This window comes from Cricetulus griseus, chromosome 4 (assembly GCF_003668045.3).
Source record: "Cricetulus griseus strain 17A/GY chromosome 4, alternate assembly CriGri-PICRH-1.0, whole genome shotgun sequence".
In the NCBI taxonomy this organism is placed as follows: Eukaryota; Metazoa; Chordata; class Mammalia; order Rodentia; family Cricetidae; genus Cricetulus; species Cricetulus griseus.
The window spans coordinates 184,456,170-184,478,222 of record NC_048597.1 but is presented as its reverse complement, the minus strand read 5'-3'; the positions used below and the strand labels follow the sequence as shown (position 1 = coordinate 184,478,222).

The 22,053-nt window shown below is 43.7% G+C and overlaps 2 protein-coding genes across 10 annotated transcripts in view; one reads left to right on the top strand and one right to left on the bottom strand.

The window, feature by feature from the left end:
* The window catches only part of Ccpg1 (cell cycle progression 1), a 57,762-nt gene that overhangs the window by 3,489 nt on the left and 32,220 nt on the right, over positions 1 to 22,053 (bottom strand). For 2 of the 4 annotated variants that reach the window (XM_027411166.2, XM_035443801.1), the window contains 3 exons: positions 21,659 to 21,759; positions 9,849 to 9,957; positions 7,528 to 7,578 (listed from right to left, as the gene is read on the bottom strand). In XM_027411166.2, the coding sequence (XP_027266967.1) occupies positions 7,528 to 7,578; positions 9,849 to 9,957; positions 21,659 to 21,759 (261 nt within the window). Of the gene's footprint in view, positions 1 to 7,527; positions 7,579 to 9,848; positions 9,958 to 20,727; positions 21,174 to 21,658; positions 21,760 to 22,053 lie in introns of those variants that run through there. The other 2 variants (XM_035443803.1, XM_035443802.1) reach the window with 2 other exon arrangements.
* Pigb (phosphatidylinositol glycan anchor biosynthesis class B) lies at positions 101 to 22,039 on the top strand. 6 transcript variants are annotated; one of them, XM_027411171.2, is made up of 14 exons: positions 101 to 218; positions 360 to 675; positions 1,661 to 1,796; positions 2,279 to 2,396; positions 3,288 to 3,392; positions 5,677 to 5,807; positions 8,292 to 8,432; positions 12,099 to 12,150; positions 14,549 to 14,760; positions 15,868 to 15,932; positions 18,386 to 18,544; positions 18,888 to 19,101; positions 19,201 to 19,381; positions 20,773 to 22,039. In XM_027411171.2, the coding sequence occupies exons 2-14, from the start codon at positions 546 to 548 to the stop codon at positions 20,914 to 20,916; spliced, it is 1,788 nt and encodes a 595-aa protein (XP_027266972.1). In that variant the 5' UTR covers positions 101 to 218; positions 360 to 545; the 3' UTR covers positions 20,917 to 22,039. The 6 variants fall into 6 exon arrangements, with proteins under 6 accessions (XP_027266972.1, XP_027266974.1, XP_027266973.1 ...); XM_027411174.2 differs by lacking the exon at positions 101 to 218 and adding an exon at positions 1,066 to 1,179 and having other exon boundaries at positions 536 to 675; XM_035443805.1 differs by lacking the exon at positions 101 to 218 and adding an exon at positions 1,066 to 1,221 and having other exon boundaries at positions 536 to 675.

Sequence of the window (22,053 nt, the reverse complement as noted above, 5' to 3'; positions counted from 1 at the left end):
GCACTGGCTGCTCTTCCAGAGGTCCTGAGTTCGGTTCCCAGCAACCACACGGTGGCTCTCAACCATCTGCAGTGAGACCTGGTGCCCTCTTCTGGTGTGCAGGCAGACACGCGGGCAGAGCGCTGTATTCGTCACTGACGTGTGACTCTTTCTCCGGTCACTGTGCGAACCTCGAGGAAAGCGTTCCCACGCGAGGACCCAGGCGCGCCGCGTGTGGGGTGAGCGCCGTGGTCCCCCGGGGGCAGGTTCTCAGCACTTCACTGCCTCCCTCCGCTCTGTTACCTCCACGCGCCTCCTCGGCGGGCCGGCGAGGTGCCGGGGGCAGTAAAACGTCCCGTCTTTACTTTCGTCTTTTCCAGGACCGAACTGCAGGGACATAGGTGATGTTCCCGCACTACTCAGCCGCTTCCGGCCGCATTTCCGGCTGTGGTTGTGCCGGAGCCGTCCCACGACGGTGGCTCCCGGGGCCCAATTTTAGTGGTGCGCGTCCGCCTGCAAGAAGGTGAGGGGCAAGCTCCGCGCCGGCTGCAGGTGGCTGGGAGGGGATGGAGCCCGAGGCCGGAGACCATGGCCCGGCCCTCTGCAGTCTCCACAGCCGCTCCGGAGAGATGAAGTTGCGGAAGAGGAAGTCCACGCTATACGTGAACACGCAGGAGAAGCGCTCTCGGCGCCGTGGTGAGTGCCGGGTGCTCCGCAGAATGCACGGCTCCCGGCACCTGCGGCTTGGCGGGCGGCTGAGCACCGCGGTGGGTGGGAACTAGCTGAGGTTCCCTGGATAGTGTCTTTGCTGTGTGGTGCGGGCTGTGCTTGAACCTGCCTCAATTCTCCTGCCTCAGTCTCCCCATTGCCTTGTGGTGATGACACCATCACACATGGCATGACAGATTTTAACATAAGATCTGATCCCCGCCCCGGTCACGGTTAACAGCTAAAGTAGTATTCGGCTTGCAGGCTGCCTGCCCACTTGGAAAAAGCAAACTTTGGAGGTGGCTGGCCGGCCTGCCTGCCTGGGTTTGAATACTACCTAGTCAGTAACAGCAGTTTTTGTTTGTTTGGTTTTTCAAGACAGGGGTTCTCTGTAACAGTCCTGGTTGTCCTGGAACTCACTAAGCAGACGAGGCTGACCTCGAACTCACAGAGATCTTCCTGCAGGCCAGCATTTTCATTTTGGGCAAAGCAGTTTAGTTTCTGATCCTTAGCTTCCTCACATGTAAAACAGAGGTTTGGAAAGGAATCACCAGTGGTTCTCGTTCTCTCTCTCTCTCTCTCTCTCTCTCTCTCTCTCTCTCTCTCTCTCTCTCTCTCTCTCTCTCTCTCTCTCTCTCTCCCCACACCCCGCGTGTGTGTGTGTGTGTGTGTGTGTGTGTGTGTGTGTGTGTGTGTGTCTGTTTTTTTGTTGTTGTTGGTTTTTTTTGTTTGGTTTTTTGGGGGGGTGGTTTTTGTGGTGGTGGAAGGTATTTGTGGGTTCCCCATACATTGTTAGAGAACACACTCTGGACCTCAAGCAGGCAAGAGTCCCACTCTGAGCTAGATGACATTTGTGGAGTGGTGTGGAGGGCCTTAATATCAGGAGCCAGAGCCAGGGACATCACAGTTGAATATTTGAAAGAGGAGCTACCTGACTTTAATGCCACAATCACTGCTTTCATTTGCTTTTCAGATCTTCTTGGAGAAAACATTTACCTGGTCTTATTTACCATTGCTCTGCGAATATTTAACTGCTTCTTAGTCCAGACAAGTTTTGTTCCTGATGAGTACTGGCAGTCTCTTGAAGTTGCACACCACATGGTTTTCAGATATCCTTTATGGTTTCTTTTTTGCTTTTTGTTTTTGGAGACAGAGTTTCTCTGTGTAGCCCTGGCTGTCCTGGAACTCACTCTGTAGACCAGGCTGGCCTCAAACTCGAAGAGATTCTCCTGCCTCTGCCTCCTGAGTGCTGGGATTAAAGGCATGAGCCACCATGCTGGCTGGAGAAACACATTTCTAACTTGAGGAAATTAAGACTTTAGTTGACCAAATATTCAATATTCAATATAAAACCCTGTGTTTTAAGAATTAGGGTGCAGTTTAGTGGTATATTACTTGCCTAGCATATCCAAGGCTAGAGACTGAATTCCTACTATCACACACACACACACACACAAAAAAAAAAAAAAAAAAAAAAAAAAAAAAAAAACTGTTTTAAAAGTTCTTTGTCAAAAAAAGTATTGCTTTATATATGGAAGTAGAAATTAATTTGTTTCAGTACTATTTGACACTTGGACCTTGATATTAGTAAATATGGCTATCTAACCTGGGAATGGACGGAGAGGCTGAGGGGTTATACTTACCCCCTCATCTTTGCAAGCATTTACAAGATTCTGCATCTTTTGGGGAAAGACAGTGTTCAGTTACTGGTAAGTTTAAATTAAAGTGACCGAAATTGTTAAATACAGATGAATTTCTTTTTCAAAACTTCATTGGTAATAACTGACGGTCTTAGTATCACAAAATTTGTTTCTAAAAGGCTATTGTTGCTAAAGCCCAGCCTTATCTTGGAAGCCCACTGTACCAAAGACACTGTGATATAGAACTCTTCAATATATTTAAACATAAATTAAAAACTTACATAAAAAGACAAAGTGAGTGGCTGGAGAGTCACTTGACCTGAATCCAGACACCGATGCTAACTAGGTCTAGCGCCTTAGGCACATCGCCTAACCTCCCTGTGCCTTGGTCTCTTCGTGTATTAGACGGTTCCTGCCTCAGCAGATTGTAGTAAGGAATGAGTTGATACACGTAAAGTACTTGCTATTGATACCCAGCACACAGTACTGTGAATGCTTGACATAAAAACAAAACCTACTGTATACTCATGAAAACAAATATGCTTCTAAAATAGAATCTTAACACAATAAAATGGTTTGCAAGCTGTCCAAGAGGAGCTCTTGGTGGTAGAGCACTTGCCTAAAATGCATGTGGCCCTAGGTTCAATACCAACTACTACAAAAGATAATCAGTGTTGTAAGGTATACATAAATATAAAAATGGGTAAGTGGGGTATGGTGCTTCACACTTGTAAATCCCAATACTTGGGGGTGCTGAGGCAGGAAAAGCAAAGACAAAGCCAGCTGGGCTACACAGCAAAGGCTTGCCAAAAGACGGGGAATGGGGTAGGGGTTGCAAGCAAGAGGCGGCAAGCTAAACACATGCCACAAGCGTATGGGCGAACAGGGAGAAGTAAACTGGTAGTTCACTGTGAGTTGGGATGATGTGCTTAACAACCCTTTTTCTTTTTAACTACAAAGATCTGGATTCCCAGATTGGCCCAAGCTCTTCTCTCTGCTGTAGCTGACGTAAGACTTTACTCGCTCATGAAGCAAGTGGGAAACCAGCAAGTGGCTCGATGGGTGGTAAGTCCAAACACTTTAGACACCATTCGATACAGAGCGTGTGTGTGTGGGGCAAATGGTTCCTAAAACAGCTGGCCCATGGAACTTCGTGGAAATTCCTCCATAGTTAAAAACAGTAAAATCTGGTACATGCTATCTCCTGACTGAGCCCCACATGAGACAGGCTGAATCCCAGAAGTCAGCTATGGAAGCGCTTGGGCCTCTAAGCTGTCAAGACTCCTCATCTCTTTCCTTAGTCTTTGGACACTCTGGAAGCTGCTTTTACAGCTTGTGTCCCTGTTCAACCCCTAGCCCTGAGGATTGGCTGAAAAAGCTCTTTGCACTGAAGCACAGCCCTAGCTGGGAGCCTGAAGGAACTGGTCTTGTGGAAGGGGGGGAGCGCATGGCCTGGGAAAGCATCTTGTCAATAGGCTGATTTCTTGTGGGGTTTTTTTTTAGTTTGTTTTTGAAACAGGATCTTTCTACATAGCCCTAGCTGTCCTGGAACTCACTATGTAGAAAAGGCTGACCTAAAAATTAACAGAGACCCTCCTGCCTCTGCTTCCCAAGTGCTGGGATTAAAGGCATGCATGCACCATTGGTTTATTTTAGGATTGGATATTAATGCTTGCATCTCCCAGTCAAACTACACCCCAGTGGGTGACTGGATTGTGTAGTACCATTGTTTCCTTACTTGACTCTGTCTTCACGAACCATATACTGAACTACTGATTTTGTTTCTATCAGAAAATACATTTTAAATACCAAGCTTCCCATTCACTAATACATTTCTGGACCATGATGTATTAGTAACCTGGAGAAAGGGCATACTTGTACAGACATTATGTTCGCTTACATTGTAAGATGTGTTTTATTTTCTATGTGTCTGTATGTGGTGCCCATGTAGGCCAGAAGAGGGCATGGGATCCCCTGCAGCATGTATTTTTTTTTGGGGGGGGGGATGTGCTAGGACCTAAATTCCTATCCTCTGATAGAGCATTAAGTGCTCTTAGCCCGTTGGTCTGTTTTGTTTTTTACACTGTAAAAAGAAAATTAGTTTTAAGTCCTTGCTAATTGATTCAGATACAAAGTCAGCCCCATGGCAACTGTCTGTTTTGTTTTTGTTTTACATACACTGTCAAAGGCACACATGAAATGGTAGCAAAGATCACAGCCCACCTTTGAGATCTCCTCTCTGAGTTCTTAAAGAAAATCCTTTCCCATCATGAAAATTGGAACCTTTTTTTTTTTGCTTGTTTTTTGTTTGTTTGTTTTTCAAGATAGAGTTTCTCTGTGTAATAGCCCTGGCTATCCTGAAACACTATTTGTACACCAGGCTAGTCCTAGACTTACAGAGATCCACCTGCCTCTGCCTCCCAAGTGTTGGGATTACAGGCGTATACTGCCACTGCCCGTCTGCTTTGGGGTTTTTTTGTTGGTGTTTTTTGTTTTTGTTTTTTAATCAAAAACTTTTATAAAGCTCTTTTAAGAGAGATGGGAAGAGCCGTGTGTTGATTTAACAAGGAATTCCTTCTAAAGATGGTTTTGTAGACTTCTGATACTTTGGTTTCCATGTTCTTCAGGAAAACTAATTTTACTTAGTTTTCAGATTGAAATTTAATGCGTCATGATACTGTTGTTTTTCTCTCTTCTCTTAATTTTTCACCAAGAAATATGGGAGCCAGGGCAAAGGCTGTAGCTCAGTTGCAGGACATTTGGCCTGGAATGTGTGAAGCCCTGCCCCCACCCATAAAAGAAATATGGAGGCCAGATGCTGACTGGTTCAAGACTAACATGCTCAAAGCAACTTCCTAGTCAGCCTTGACTATATAGCAAAATACTTACTCTTAAATATATATGTATGTGTGTGTACATACATATATTTATATACATACATATATTTATATACATACACACACACAGAAGAGGAGGAGGCAGAAGAAGAAATAGGGCAGCATTTCCAAAGCAATATGAATAGATGCCTGTGAGGTAGGAGGTGGAGCACTGGCTGGCTGATGTAGTTAGGAGTGTCAGTCCTCTAGGACCTTCACCATCCATGTCTGTGTGTCAGGTATTTCATTAACAGGTGCAAACCATCAGAAAGCACTGCTAAGTTAGCATTAAGAAATGCAAATCTGCTGTCAGGGCGCTGTGTGGCACTGGTTAAGAAGTGTATGGCCATGTCTACTTTTCAGACACGTCCTCTTTGACGTAGCTTCTGTAGCATCTGGGCTCGTGCTTTCAGCAGAAGATAACACTTAGCTTCCCATTTCCTACTGCACTGTACTCACTCCTGAATTTTTAGTTTTTTTGCCAGCTGTGCTCTTGGTTCACGTGGTACTGCTGTACCCGAACCCTTACGAACACCATGGAGACTGCCCTCACTGCAATCGCCCTTTTCTACTATCCACTGGAAGGTTCAAGGTCCATGAACAGGTAAGACGGTTAATTAGTTCACACAAAACCCCTCAGTATCGACATGTTATACCGCGTAGATCCCCATGTGTCCATGGGACTTAGAAGGACCAACGGTTTTTGATTAGTGTAACAGGAAACAAAACAGTCACACTGCATGGTAAACCTAATGAAAGGGCTGGTTACAAAGCGTAGACAGTGCTTAGGAAATCCTGTAGTGACCAGTGAAGTAGCAGTCTATTATCAGTGAGCTCCAAGGGACTAGAGGAAAGAGTACTGGGGTCCTTGTAAAGCTCTACTTGAAGGTCCCCATGGGAGACAGGCTTTGCTAGCCCTTAGCAATGGCAAGGAGTCAGCCAGGAGAATAAGTAATCTCACTCATACTGTGACTGCCTTCTGGTTCCCTAAAGCAATCATTAGCAAGGCAGGCTGAGTGTTCCTGCAGGTCTGCTGACCAGCATGGGTGAGGGTCAGCAGATCTGAATGGCAAGCAAAAAACTGGAGCTGAGAGAGCTGAGAGGGCGGCAGGTGCTAGGCACGTGTGTGGGGAGCAAGTGTGTGGGAAGGAGGGAGGAACAAGCAGGATGCGGCTGGGATGGGACCAGGCTCCACACCTTGGTTTTTAGTCTACACATAATAGAAAGTTACCAGAGTTAAACCTGATTTCAAAAGAATGTACTGGCACATACCCAGCTTTAGTCCCAGCACTTATGGAGGCAGAGGCAGGCAGATCTCTTGAGTTTGAGTCTAGCTTCGTCTAAGTAGCAAGTTCCAGGAAAGCCAAGGCCACATAGAGAGCCTGCCTCAAAAAAAAAAAAAAAAAAAAAAAAAGAACTGAGAGAGACAGGCTTGGGTCTTATATGAAGATTATTTCTTCCCTTTTTCTCTTTTCTTTCTTTCTCTTTCTTTCTTTCTTTCTTTTTTAAAGACAGGGCCTCACTTTGTAGTCCTCACTATCGTAAAACTCACTATGTAGACCAGCTGGCCTTGAACTCTGAGAGCAGCTTGTCTTTGCCTCTCAAGTGCTGGAACTAAAGGCATGTGTTGTCACCACGTTCCACTAAGATCGTTTCTGCATTAGATTTGGGTCACTGTAAATATGATGGAGGCTACAATAAGTTAAAAAGTAAAGATACAGAAAATGGCTTCTCAGTCTTGAGGACATCTTGGTGTCCTGAGCCTGGGAGAGAATTCGGATTTTTCAGTCATGTAAGGTAATTAGAAGATGTAGACTGTTTGGAGGAATGGGCTGTTTTGTTGTGCTTTATAGCCTGAGGTCTCTACCTCCCTGTTTTAGAGTCTTTGGCATGATGAGACCTAGCTAGGCCCTATCCACTTGTGGTCGCACCACCAACTTTGCCTTTGAATATGTCACATTCAGTTTGAGAAACTTCGGGTAGGTTAAACATCATTGACCCTGTCTGGACACAGTGGTCTAATACTTTTGTAATGCCAACACTGGGAGGCACAGGAGGATCAGGGGTTAACAGCCAGCATCTTCTAGATAGCAAGTTTGAAGCCGGCTTGGGCTACATAACAAACAAACAAACAAAAATTGTCTGGGCATGGTGGTTCATGCCTATAATCCCAACACTTGAAGACTCACTGAACTGCTCGGCCTCACCTTGAACTCCTGATCCCCCTGTCTCGGTCTCCACTCACACATCAGTAATTACACACACCCTGTGTGTCTTTCAGGTGAATAGAATTTACTTAATTTTGATAAAAGAAAAAAACCTACCTTTTTGTGAGCAGTGCTTGGATTGCTCTTCCATTAGGCTGCATCTCTGCTCTACAAGGACAAAGTCATATTTATTCAGAAGGCCATCACTGAATAATGGTATTTCCTTAAAGGTCTGCATTTTCTTTTCTTTTTTGGTATTTTTCCAGACAACTCTGGCTGTCCTAGAACTCATTCTGTAAACCAGGCTGGCCTCGAACTCACAGAGATTCATCTGTCTCTGCCTTCCAAGTGCTGGGATTAAAGGCATGTGCCACACTGCCCTGCTGCATTTTCGTCTTAAAGAGAGGATTTGTGTAATTTTTGGCATAACTGCTTAGGAATGTTTATTAGTTTTCTGTCAAGAGAGCAGCATTAAAGTTGAGTAGATTTTATAGCACATATGATTAATATTAAGAAGATTTTATAACACATGCAATTAGTATTAAGAAGAATCTGGCTGGGCAGTGATGCTGCACACCTTGAATCACAGCATTTGGGAGGCAGAGGCAGGTGATCTCAGTGAGTTTGAGGTCAGCCTGGTCTACAAATCGAGTTCCAGAACAAATAAGACTATTACACAGAGAAACCCTGTCTCAAAAAAACAACAAAACAGAGGAGGAGGAGGAGGAGGCAGGAAGGTTTGAGTATGAAATGAGCATGAGCTATGTAAGTAAGAACCTATTTCAGAAGCCCCCAAACTGAAGGTCTTTCACAGTGGTAATAGCCGACTAACTTGAAGCTCAATTTCCAAGTTTCCTGTAACTACCTCTCCTTGTCCCTAGTGTCAAGTACTCACTCCTGGTTGCGCTGGCTTGCATAGTCCGCCCCACAGCTCTCATCCCATGGGTGCCACTACTCTTCAGACATTTCTACCGAGAACAGAGAAAGCTCTGTCTGGTCCTGCATCATCTTTTACCTGTAGGGTAAGTTCGGCTGTGGTCCCATCTATAACATCTGTTAACCTGTAAATGACTGATTGTGGGAAAGATTTTATATCCTTCAGCTAATTACTCTATGTAATGTCAGTAAACTTCCAACTCTGTGTTTTCTGTTTTTTAAACACTACATGTGCATGCTGAAAGACATACATATGTGGAGATCAGAGTACTTTGGTGACTCTGGTTCTTCTCTCTATATGGGCTCCAGGAAGTGAACTCAGGTCATCAGGCTTTTGTGGCAAATACCTTTACCCACTGAGCCATTTTGTTGGCTCAGTATCCCATTTTAGATTTATGAGACTGATTAACTGTATCATATTTCAGTTAAACAAAGGTGTCTATTTCTTAGAATTTCAACTTTCATTTCCTAATTTTTTTTTATATTTATTAAGGACCTTATAACAGTTTTGGTCATATGATTTCATGATGTTAGCATGGAGAAATTTAAAATCAGCAAATCTAGTGACCAGGAACTATTAAACAGTATGTGAACACTCAGCTATGACACCTAGTATAGCATACGTAGACTTCCAAGGCAGTGAGTGTACCTTGCCCAGCAGAGCAAGGAGTTGGTCCACAAACAGAAAGTCATTTTTGTTGTTTCTTATTTCGATTTGATTTTTTTTTTTTGAGACAGGGTCTCACTATGTAGTCCAGGCCTGCCTCTACCTTCTGAATGCTGGAATTAAAGACATGTCCCACTAGGCCTGGCCTGTTTTGTTTTGTTGTTTTGTTTTTGAGTTGGCCTTAACCTGGAACTTGCTATATTAACCAGTCTGGCTTTGAACTCAAAGACCCCCTTCTGCCTCAGTCTCCCAATATTCAGTCTCTGGAATAACAGCCTTGAACCACCACACCTAACTGATTTAGAAAAAAAAAAAATTAAACCTACTTCCAACCATAAGTTAAAAGAAAATCTCTAAAAATAGTATAGATCTCGCTGTAAAGCAGTGGCTTTCAACCTTCGGGTCTAGACCCCTTAGGGGCTGAATGACCCTCTCACAGGGGTTACATTTCAGATATTCTGCATATTACATATTTACATTAAGACTCATAACAAAGCCGGGTGTTGGTAGCGCATGCCTTTAATCCCAGCACTCGGGAGCCAGAGGCAGGTGGATCTCTGTGAGTTCGAGGCCAGCCTGGTCTCCAGAGCGAGTGCCAGGATAGGCTCCAAAGCTACACAGAGAAACCCTGTCTCGAAAAAACAAAAAAAAAAAAAGACTCATAACAATAGCAAAATTACAGTTATGAATACATGTAGCAACAAAAATAACTGTATGGTTGGGGGTCACCACCACATGAGCAACTGTGTTAAAGGTTTGCAGCATTAGGAAGGTTGAGGACCACTACTGTAAGTTGAAACAGCCGTGTCTCCGCCAGGTCCAATAGAATACCCACCTGACCAGAGCATCCCCAACAGGACGGAAAACTTGATACATTTGATTGTGAGGGCCTTTGCAATGGAGGCAGAACTCAGTGATAGACTGATTACATGTGGACCCCAGAGCTGCACAAAACAAAAACAGATTCGCTGTAAAGAGGGTAGAAGGGCAAGCCACAGACCAAATGGCATCTACGATACATATGATCAATCAAATCTCATTTCCAGAGAGGACACAAAACATGGAAAACTACAAGAAAATGGTAACTGGAAACAAATGATAAAAGACCCTATCAGCTACTTAAAAAATATCCAATTTGGAAGCTAGAGTCTCGGTGGTTAAAAAACACCTGTTGGTCCTGCAGAAAACCTAGGTTCAGTTCCTAGCACCCTCATAGTGACTTAACAACTGTCCACAACTTAAGTTCCATGGGGCCCAACACTCATTTTTAACCTCTGAGGGCACAAGCCACATACATGATACATATACATACATGCACACAGAACAGTCATACACATAAATAATTCCTTTTTTAAAAGATTTATTTATTACATATACAGCCTTCTGCCTACGTGCCAGAAGAGGGCACCATATGTCATTATAGATGGTCATGAGCCATCATGTGGTTGCTGGGAATTGAACTAAGGTCCTCTGGAAGAGCATTCAGTGCTCTTAACCTCTGAGCCCTCTCTCCAGCCCCTGTGGTGGCACACATCTTTAACCCCAGTGCTCAGGAGGCAGAGGTAGGTAGATCTCTTATGAATTCTAGGCAGCCAGGGTTGCATAGTAAGACTCAGGCTCAAAACAAAACAGAAACATTCTTAGCTGTACTCAGTGGCTCAGTGCTTGTCTATCATGCACAAGACCTTGGGCTCAATGTGTTTTAAGAGACAAGTCATACAAAATATCCTTTATAATCACAATGAAATGATGATTAGCAAAAATGTAAAAGCTAAAAGATACATTCATGACCTACAATCCCAAGAAGAAATCACAAGGTAGAAATGAGACAAAGTTAGTCTTATGTTGGGTTGTGCCCTGCTTACTCTCTGTATCTTTAATTACTCCAACTCATTTTCTGACCTAATCAAATCATAGCCATCCTCTAAGCCTACATCCTCTAAGTTCTCAATACTGCCAGCCCACTGTAAAATGACAATCACCACATTGGAAAACAAAATATTTAACAACTGAATGTTTATACCAGCAGTTTGTCTACTCAACAAAACTACATATTGTGGACACTTAAGTTTGTATGGTTTGGCCCAGTCTGGTGGCACGCACCTTTAATCCCAGCACTCAGAAGGCAGAGGCAGATGGATCTCTGAATTTGAGGCCAGCTTGGCCTACAGAAAGAGTTCCAGGACAGCCACCTTGTCTCGAAAAACAAGGCAAACAAAACAAAGTTATATGGCCATGTCTTTTTGTTAGCTTTCTGTTGCTGTAATAAACACTGACCAAAAACAACTTGGGGAAGAGAGGGTTAATTACAGCTTGCCAATTATAGTCCACCACCCAGCAAAGCCAAAGCAGACTGGAGGAACTGAAGAAAGGAAACTCGGAGGAACACTGGCTACCAGCTTGCTTCCTGGGGCATGCTCAGCTACTTCTCTTACATAGCCTAGACCTATGGGCCCAAGGATGGCTCCAGCCACAGTGAGCTGGGCACTACATTATCAAGTTAACAGTTAAGAAAATGCCACACATACGTGCCACAGGGCAATCTGATGGAGACAATTCCCCAGTAGTGGTTCTCTCAGATGTGACAAGTTGACAACTGATAGGAACTATGACACTATCTGTAGCTACAGTGTTCTAAATAACTAAAAATGGAGAGTCCTGTCCTAAAACAGAACAAAGCGGCGTGACAGACACAGTTACACACACACAGCATTGTAAATGAATGAACTGCAGCACATACACAGGAAGACAGTCCAGTCTTAGAAGCATGATGACAACGAAGCTGCCAGCAGTGGGTCTGGGAAGTTGATCTCTTGTAACGAATGTACTTGGAGCCAATTACATTTGGAATGTTGAATAATAGGTTTTCATATTTTTATGTTGGCAGGTTGATTATCCAAGAATAGATAAAATAGTGGGTTTTTTTTTTAAGTTTGCTTAAGTACATCTTCTCACCAATGAAAGATCTTTCAAAGTGTATAAAGCCAAAATTGGTGAACTTGTAAAACATTTTTAAAGTGAGGTTTGTACTGGACTGGAAGCTAGCAGGCTCAAATGTGAGTAACCATTCTACTTTGTTTTTCAGATTTATAACCTTCAGTTTGTCTCTGATAATTGATCGTATCTTTTTTGGCCAAGTAAGTAAAAATAAGATTAAGCTAAAGGCTATTTTTAGCCCTTTACTGTTCTGAAACCTCAAGCTGGACTTTTAGTGCTTCTGTATTTCAGTCTGGGTGTGATGACACATGCCTGGTGTGGTGGTACACACCAGCAATCCCACACTGAGGAGGCAGGAGGATCAGGCTGTCAAGGTTATCCCTAGCTGTATAGGAAGGTGGAGTTAGACTACAAGAGACCCCATCCATCAGAACACAAACAGACCCATTAACATTTTAGAATAGAGGCAAATCTTTTTTTATAGTTATAATGGAATCCATTTAATTACTACTGGTATATTCTGCTGTGGTTTGATGTATAATGATTTTGACCCTTAGTCACTCAGAAATCCTGTCCACCAAAATAACTCTGTCCATCAATCATCTGGTTTGCAATACAGTGGACAGTAGCCGTTCACTGCTTTGTATTCGGCCCTGAAAGGCACACTTGATACCGAGTTATAACTCTGATTGCAGCCTAAAAGATTATTATTAGCTGTGAGACCTTGGCAGATCTCACACTTTCCTGCTATACCTTATTTGGACATTACTGTGGCTTAGATCACCTAAGTAAAGGTTCTGGGAGGTGCTGCATGCAAAGTGCTCGCAGCAGTTCTGGCTATGAGTGAGTGTTTAAGATGCTTACCAGAGTTACTGTTGCTGTCACTGGTATCCACTTTGTGCTACAATTCAAATTGTAACTGAGAGCATTTTACTGTACAAGGCAGCATAAGGAATTAGAGTAAAACTGTTAACATGAGCGCCACACGTGCCCTCTTCTAAGTCATTTTTAAAGCAGGATGTAGTGGCTTATGTCTCTAATTCTAGCACTCAGGAGGAGGCAGTAAAAACACCTCAAGTTCAAGGCCAATCAGGACTACATCATGAAACACTGTCTAAAGCAAAACAGCTTAATTTTTTTTTTTTCAGAAAGAATTCATTTCTTAGCTAGGCGACGGTGGTGCCCTTAATCACAGCAGTTCAGAGGCAGAGGCAGGTGGATCACTATTAGTTCGAGCACAGCCAAAGCTACACAGAGAGACCCTTTCTTGGAGGGGGAAAAAACATTTAATTCTTTATTATTTGTATGCATGTCAGGGAGGATGTTTGGAGATGAGAGGGCAACTTTATGGAATAGATTCTCTTTTTTTTCTCCAGAGCAGGGGTTGAAACAGGGTTTGCGTAGTCCTGGATGTCCTAGAACTCACTCTGTAGCCCAGGCTGGCCTCAAACTCAGAGACCTGGCTGCCTCTGCCTCCCCAGTGCTGGGATTACAGGAATGTGCAACCACCACCCAGCTGGCCCAACTGATTTTTAAGATCCTCCGTTGGACCTGGAAAGATGGCTCATCGGTAAGGAGCAAATACTGCTCTTGCAGAGGACCCAAGCTGGAGCCCCAGCACCCACATAGGAACTATTCACACTGCCTGGAACTCCAGCTCCAAGGAATCGGATATCTTCTTACCTCCAAGAATAACTGCACACACGCACACATACACACACACAAAATTAAAAGAAAAATCAAATTTAAAAACTACCTTCTAAATACAAAACTTGCAGTACCAAAATATGTATGAGATTCACCTTAAATCTTTTTTTGGGGGTTGTGTGGGCGTTCGAAACAGGGTTTCTCTGTGGCTTCAGAGGCTGTCCTGGAACTAGCTCTTGTAGACCAGTCTGGTCTTGAACTCACAGAAATCCGCCTGACCCGCCTGACCCTGCCTCCCGAGTGCTGGGACTAAAGGCACCATCACCACCCAGCTTCAACTTAAATCTTTTTTTTTTTTCAACTTTTTTATTTTATGAGCATTGATGCTTTCCCTGCATGTATGTCCTGTGAGGGTGTCAGATCCCCTGAAACTGAGGTTACAGACAATTGTGAGCCTCCACATGGGTCCTGGGAATTGAACCCAGGTCCTCTGGAAGAGAAGCCAGTGCTCTTAACCCCTGAGCCATCTCCCCAGCCCCCACCTTAAATCTTAAAACCTAGCTTTTTACAGGTTAACAACAGATACATCAAGTACTTAGAAAAACAAATCATTAGCAGGGTGGTAGTAACACACATGTTTAATCCCAGCCTCCAGGATACAGAGGCAGGTGGATCTCTGAGTTTGAGACAAACCTGGTCTACAGAGCAGGTTACAGGACAGCCAGGGATACACAGAAAACCCTGTGTTATGAATTGGGGGAGGGGGAGAGAGATGAGATAGATGGGACAAGTTATTAAAAAGAATTTGTATCATTAATCAGAATTACTAATGTAAGACTGCTGCCTGGTTTTTAGATTCCTACTTAATATCATGATTCTGTCAAATACTCTTGGGTCCAAGATCAGGTTCTAACACTAACCCATTTTTTTTCCCCCTTTCACTTATACCAGTGGACGTTGGTCCAGTTTAATTTCTTGAAATTCAACGTGCTGCAGAATTTGGGGACCTTTTATGGATCCCATCCATGGCACTGGTACTTCAGTCAAGGGTTTCCAGTTGTCCTGGGAACCCACTTGCCCTTCTTCATTCACGGCTGCTTTCTGGCCCCAAGGAGGCTGCACATACTACTGCTGACCGTGCTGTGGACATTGCTGGTGTACAGGTAAGACTTTTAGTTCAAGTAGGTGAATGTTTCAATGTTCCTAAGATTATGAAACTATTCAGAAGCAGGTTTTTACTTTCTTAGGATATAGCAGTAAGATTATGCCGGATGAAAGCAGTAGTAATTATGTGGTGTTCAGTCAGAGACAATTACTTATTTGTGCATGTCTGTGAAATAAAAATGAGGAACTGGTGAGATAGCTCAGCAGGCAGAGGCTCCTACCACCATGCCTGACGTCCTAAGCTGTGTCAGCAGAATCAACATGGTAGAAGAAAACTGACTCCCACATTCCTTGGTCCTCTGACCTTGGAATGCCCCCTACAGCATGAGCATCCCGTCCCAACACATAAACATTATAAAATATTTTTTAAATCTATTTTTATTTTATTTGCATTGGTGGTTTTCAGGCTTGTATGTCTGTGTAAGGGTGTCAGACTTGTAGTTATAGACAGTTTGTTAGCTGCCATGTGGTTGCTGGGAATTGAACCTGGGTCCTCTGGAAGAGCAGTCAGTGCTCTTAACCACTGAGCCATCTCTCCAACCCCTTAGAATATTTTTTAATCAATGTATCCCTATTGCAAATTTGAGTAGTAGTACTTAATTGAATTGGTAATATAATTTTTTCTAAGTGTAACTGTGCATTATAATTTCACTCTGACATTATTGTTTAACCATAATCACATTCTATTTAAAAAAGGAGTATGAATCCTGAGTCAGAAGCCAGGTATGGTGTGATGCCAGCAGTGCCAACAACACAGACTAAAGTAGGAAGTGTGAAGAGTTTGAGGCTAGTGTAAACTATGATTGAAAAACGGTTATCTTGTTGGGCAGTGGGGGCACTCACATTTATTCCCAGCACTCGGGAGGCAGGTGGATCTCTTTGAGTTCGAGGCCAGCCTGGTCTACAGAGTGAGTTCCAGGACAGGCTCCAAAGCTACACAGAGAAACCCTGTCTGGAAAAACCAAGAAAGGAAGACCAAAGTTATCTTTTAAAAAAAGGAATTCAATCTTAGATACTTGATAAATAGATGTTTATTTCATTTTAAATACATTCATTTCTCAGATGTGTATGAAATTAATGATTTGCCTTAATATCCTTTATTGTAGCATGTTGGGCCACAAAGAATTCAGGTTTATCTATCCAGTTTTACCATTTTGCATGGTGTTCTGTGGTAAGTGTTTTGTTTAATACAGAATACACTAAAAGATAGAATCGTTAAAATAAGCCAGTCATGGCAGCATTGCTGTAATCCCTGCACTGGAGAGGGAAAGGCAGGAGGATCTGCCACAAGTCAAGAGCAGCCTGGGCTTTGACAGCAAGATCCTCTCAAAACAGTATAAAACATTAAGAGACAGTCAGGGCCCAAGGAGCTGTTTACTTCCAACTAGGCTAAATGAAAACTTTGCTAATTACACTGTGACTGTAGTGTTTCCTTTTTGTCATCTAATCATCTGTGGGTGTTTGTTGTCTGATTATGCTGGCAGGGCTAACCTAGATCTCATTATTCAGCTGGCTTTGAACTCAGGGTCCATTCTCTTGCCTCAGCCTACCAAATGCTTGGATTATAGATGTGAACCACCTTGCCTAGCTTCTAAATGTCTTTTCTCCTATATAACATAAATAAAACAAGGATCCACCCTCCAGTCCAGTCCACCTTTTTTTTGGGGGGGGGCAGGGATAGGGGATAAGACAGAGTCTGACTTGCCTAAAACATACATGTAGCAATCTCACTATATCATCCATCCCCACCAATGATGGAATGCCAGGCTTGCTGTACCATGCACAGCTTCCCTTAGAACTGTCAAGTCTTAACTAAACACTGTTCTTGTGTCCTAATTTACCCTGATTTCATATCAATGTAACTGTCAGTCACTGCTGTGTAATTGGTGACTTTTAATGCCAATTATTCTTATAAGCCACATCTCAGCCGTGCTCACTCACACGGACCAGACAAAGCACTGGAACGAGAAAGGGCTCTAGATGTGTGGGCCTGAACACATCAGCTCCTGAGTCCTGCCACTGCCCAGATGGTCAGGTGAAGCTTCTTACATGCTGTTTTCAGAGTTCCAAGGGAAGAGTGGGAGGGGAGGAGGCCTGGGCCTGAAATCTGCAGATCCTTCCACCAGTCTCTGGATCACAGCAAGTCAAAAGCCAGGCAGATTCAAGAGATGGTAAAACAGCAAGGCTTTTGCCCTCTATAGGGCACAAAACCTAGCCAGAACGCCTCTTGGTCCTTTAAGACTATGTCTGGATAACGAGTTCCTTATAGTGTGCCCTGTATCCTGGTTTCTTACCAGTAGCCAGGGGTTGCTATTGCCGGAGGTGGAAATGCTGAGATGCACTGTGCTGATGTGCTACCAGCAAGTATTAGGTGTTGACTGGTTACTCCTGGCCAGTAGAGACCCTGCTTCCCACTGACAGAGCACTGGGTCTGAGTTTGGATCTGCCTATCAACATTACTCATGCACTGCTTCAAGACGGACTCTGTGTTCTAAAGCCAACAAGCCAGGGAAACTGGCACCTGTCAGCACTCCAGCAGTCTATCGCCGAGGCCAGAGGATTGCAGGTTAAGGCCAGCCTGGGTTAACATGCATGGAAAGATCCTGTCTCAAAGGGAAAAAAAAATAACACTTGTAATTCTTTCACTTGGGAGTTAGAGGCAAAAGAAACCAAAGTTGCATACCAGTCCTCATCCCTGAAAGCAACTGCTTCAACCTGAAGATCTTGCTAAGTTATCCAGGCTAGCCTTGAACTGGCACCCCTCTCGCCTAAGCCTATTAGCTGGGATTACTGCTATGTAACTGCTATGTGCTACCTTGAACACTGTATATGCTCTTAATTTTGGTGTCTGATGTTCACAGTTCCACTATAAGATCTTTCTTTTAGGATTTAGTATTGACTTCGTAGTCAGTGAAAATACATCTTAATTTCCTTAACAGAGCAGCAATCTAAACTTCTGGCACCTGTGGCGGTGACTCAGGTTTAGACACAACACAGCTCAGGAACCCTGTCCTTCCCACACTAGTTCTCCAGCTTAACTACCATTTCTTTTCTCAAGTAAACACAGGAACTAACAGCCTTCCCAGCAGAGTCAAAAATGTAAATGTTAACATGTATTTCTGCATGGCAGAATATACTAGAGAAGTACTGGGCATTTTCCCTTGACCTTGGGGGTGTCTGTTTTATCAAGACAGGGTTTATCTGTGTAGCCCTGGCCATCCTGGAACTTGCTCTGTCTGGCCTGTCTCAGGAATGCTGGGATTAAAAGCATGTGCTGCCACTGCCTAGTGACCTTGGTTTTCTTGTTTTTTTTTTTTTTTTTTTTTAAGGAATCCTTGCCACTGTTCAGTACAGGAGATGGAATTACTAAGTGTAGTAAGCTTACTAGTACATGTATCAGCATGGTAGTGCACAACTGTAATTCCAGTACTTGAGAGGTTGAGGCATGAGGATCTTCAATTTGAGGCCAGCCTGGGCTACATAGTAAAACCCCATCTCAAAACACAAAACCCACATACATACAAACAGCTAACTTACATAGAGTGGTTTGTGCCTTGTGCATGAGATGGAAGCCAGGCAAGCTTAGCTACCTCCCAGCACCATAATCAGAAGCATCTTTTTTAGGGCCAGGCAACAGAAGCAAAGTAGGCCTTTGGAGTTATGCGTATGAGAACTACACCATATTACGTGCAACTAAAAAGACCTATGTGTGGTGGGATCTAACTGGGTATAACCAAACATGCGGTGCTGCTCCTTATAAGAAAATCATGGATCTTAGTCCAGGTTAGTCATATAACTGTGTTCTTCCAGCTGTTCTTGGCGTCATTCAAATTTCAGAAATCCCTTTGTAAAAATCTTAGGATATCAGATGCCCTCGGACTGTATTATCTGCCAAGTTAAGACTGGGCAGCCATTCCCCCCCACACACCTCTGACTCCCTAGAAAAAGGCTAGTCCCTGCCTGAGAGCACAATGGCAGTGAGTGCTAGGAGAGGTTGATCCACTATTTGCCACACAATACCATGGCTTATACTGTTGGCATGGAAAATTACATACAAATGAATTTGCTGTAACAGAAAAGCAAGACTGTCATGTTCCACTCCATTCCACCACCCATCTCCATGCAGGATACTCACTAGCCCACCTGAAGGCATGGCGGAAGGCAGCTGTGAGTTTCCTGCTTTTGTCAAATGTGCTGCTGGCCCTCTATACTGGCCTAGTTCATCAGAGAGGCACTCTGGATGTTATGAATCACATTCAGCAAGCCTGCCCTAGGGGTCCTGACCCAGCTTCCGTCTCCGTGCTCATCATGATGCCTTGCCACTCCACTCCTTACTACAGGTAAGGCAGGCAGTTCTGCCTGAGCTCCCCCAAGTTCAAGGTCAGCCTGAAACAATATGGAAATGTGGGACGTTTAACTATTTTGACCTTTCTACACAGCCATGTTCACTGCCCTCTGTCCATGAGGTTTCTCCAGTGTCCCCCAGATTTGACTGGAAAAACTCAGTATCTTGATGAAGCAGATATGTTCTACCTAAATCCCTTAAGCTGGTTACAACAAGAGTTTCGAAGCAATGCATCACTGCCCACTTACTTGGTCACCTTCAGTGTTCTGGAGAAGGTACGTCCACTTGAAATAGTCAACTCAGCATTTTAACAATTAGCAACAATTTGCTTCACCGATCCCTTCCCTCCTCTGTATGAGTTACTCCTTTAATGGCTGTGACCAAACACCTAACAAATACCAACTTATGGAGATAGGATTTATTCTGGCTCAGGTTCGGGACACTGTCCCATCATGGCGGGAGCCATGGTGCTGGGTGGGAGCAACTTACCAGTTGCAGCTGCAGTGGAACATGGAACAGCATCTCAAAAAGGGGGAATGTCCTGGTTCATTTTGCTGTCCCCTTTTCTTCATTCAGACTGGACCAGAGCCCACAGGAATGTGTCACCCACATTCAGGGCAGGTGTTCCCTCAATTCTTTAAAGACACAAACTCACCAAATGTGCTTCATTGCTGCTCTGTCTTGTTTCTTCAATGTGTATTTGCATGTCTGTATACACACATGTGCAAAGGCCAGACGCTCAAGTTGATGCCTCCTCCTGTCCCTGCCCTGTCCCCCTCGTTTTTTGAGCCTAGTCTCTCACCTGGAGCATAACTACTATGGCTTGCCAGCAGCCTCCAGACTCCTCTCTCTCTGCCCCTACTCCAATAACCCAGTGTTAGGACTACAGGTATGTGCCACCATGCCTGATTACTTATTTTTGAAACAGGGTCTACCTACACAGGGTCTCACTGTGTAGCCCTGGCTGTCCTGGAACTCATGGAAATCCACCTACCTCTGCCTCCCAAGTGCTAGGTAGGGCTAAAGACATGTGCAGTGCCACCGCACCCAGCTACCATGCCCAGCTTTCTATGTGGGTGCAGATCCTCATGCCTGGTCAGCAACCTCTGCTCACCCCCCAGGGTTTCTCTGTGTAGCTTTGTAAACCAGGCTGGCCTCGAACCCAGAGATCCGCCTGCCTCTGCCTCCCGAGTGCTGGGATTTAAAGGCGTGTGCCACCAACACCTGGCTCCCCAGTAGTTTCTTAATTTATTTATTATGTATACAGTTATCTGCATGCATGCTTGCACACCAGAAGAAGGCACCAGATTTCATTATAGATGATTGTGAGCCACCATGTGGTTGCTGGGAACTGAGCTCAGTCCTCTGGAGGAGCAGCCAGTGCTCTTAACCTCTGAGCCATCTCTCCAGCCCCTCCCCAATGGTTTCTTAATCCAGTAAAGTTGACAAAATTTAGTGATTGCAACCCTCATGTTCCATAGGTCTTTCCCCAGTAAAAATCAGCCTACTTCTTTAACTCACTGTGTTTAGCTATCACAAGTCACTCCTTTCCTGAGAAATCTTGCATGAATTCATGAAGAAAAAAGTCACAGAGGAGGAATTATAATTGGCAACTCTACAATTCTTTGAAACCACACTTGGCAAACATGTCTTTATTTACTTGTAGGAGATCTATGCCTTCCTCACTTCAGGGAGCTATGAGAGGACTGCTATTTTCTTCCATACTCATTGGCCAGAGGGTCGAATTGGAAGTCATGTACATGTCTACGAACGAAGATTAACCAGCAGAGTCAACACAGGAGGGAACTGAACTGTAAAGACGTCTACAGAGAAGTTGGCATAACTGAGGGAAACTTCAGGTGATTCGTGAAATGAAGAGGAAGCCACTGGGTACAGCTGTACCATATACCATATTGAGGCATTCTGAGAAAACACTAATGCGAACACCAGATTTGAAAGAGACCTTTTGTTTTCCTCACGATGCAGTTTATTGTTCTTCCATAGTGTTCAGGTGTGCAAGAGCGTTCACAAGAACAAGTCAGCAAGTTCTTCACAAGCCAATGGGCTCTTGATCCCCCAGAGAGACAAAAGCGTAAGAGTAGAATATGTTAGAGGAGAGTCCCAGCTCAGCTCACTCAAGCCATACTGCACACCTCAAGATGGCGCTTACTGCCCTGCATGAAATGAGCTTGCTCTTAGCTCAGCTACTCAAACCAAGCCCTGTTTCATGCAGAGTGTTTCATGCCTGACTTCCTTAATAAAACTACCATTTTATTTTTTTCCAGAGGAAAAAAAAATTTTAAAACAAACCTAAGCTACGGGGAAATGCAAGTTAGTAAGCTTTGCTTTTGCGCAATAGAAAGCCATCAAACCAGTTTTTTTAGAAATGAAAAGTCTTGGGAATTTCATCTTAATTTCAACAATGTAGAAAGCATCCGCATCTCCTAACTTAATCATGAATCAGTATTTAGGGTCAAAAGGTAACCGCCCCAATTCTATCTCAAGGTTTGCCGTGTGTCTTCCGTTAGCGCGACTGTATTTTTGCCATTTACCTTCCCTTTTATAAGGCTGCGGATGAAGGTGCTTCTGCTCTTGTTTTCGGTGCCTGGAGTTTTCAATATTTACCATACGTTGTTGCTTTTTATCAGGTCGACTGAAAGTAGTAAACACATTTTTTATCTACGTTAGAGTTCAGTTTTCTAAAAGTAAAACTAACTTAATGTTTCCGTTAATCTACTATCTGAACACTGCCAAAAGATAAAATATAAAATATAATTCTATTATAATACCAGAAAAGAGGAGAATCACTATTTTTCAACAACAAGAAAAAAAAAAAAAAGACATAAATACACCTGCAGTGGCTGGAAGGGGAAACCTAATAAATGATGAGGAACAGGAATGTGACAATAAAATAATGAGATGTTTCCAGTTTATTCTAGTTTTTTTT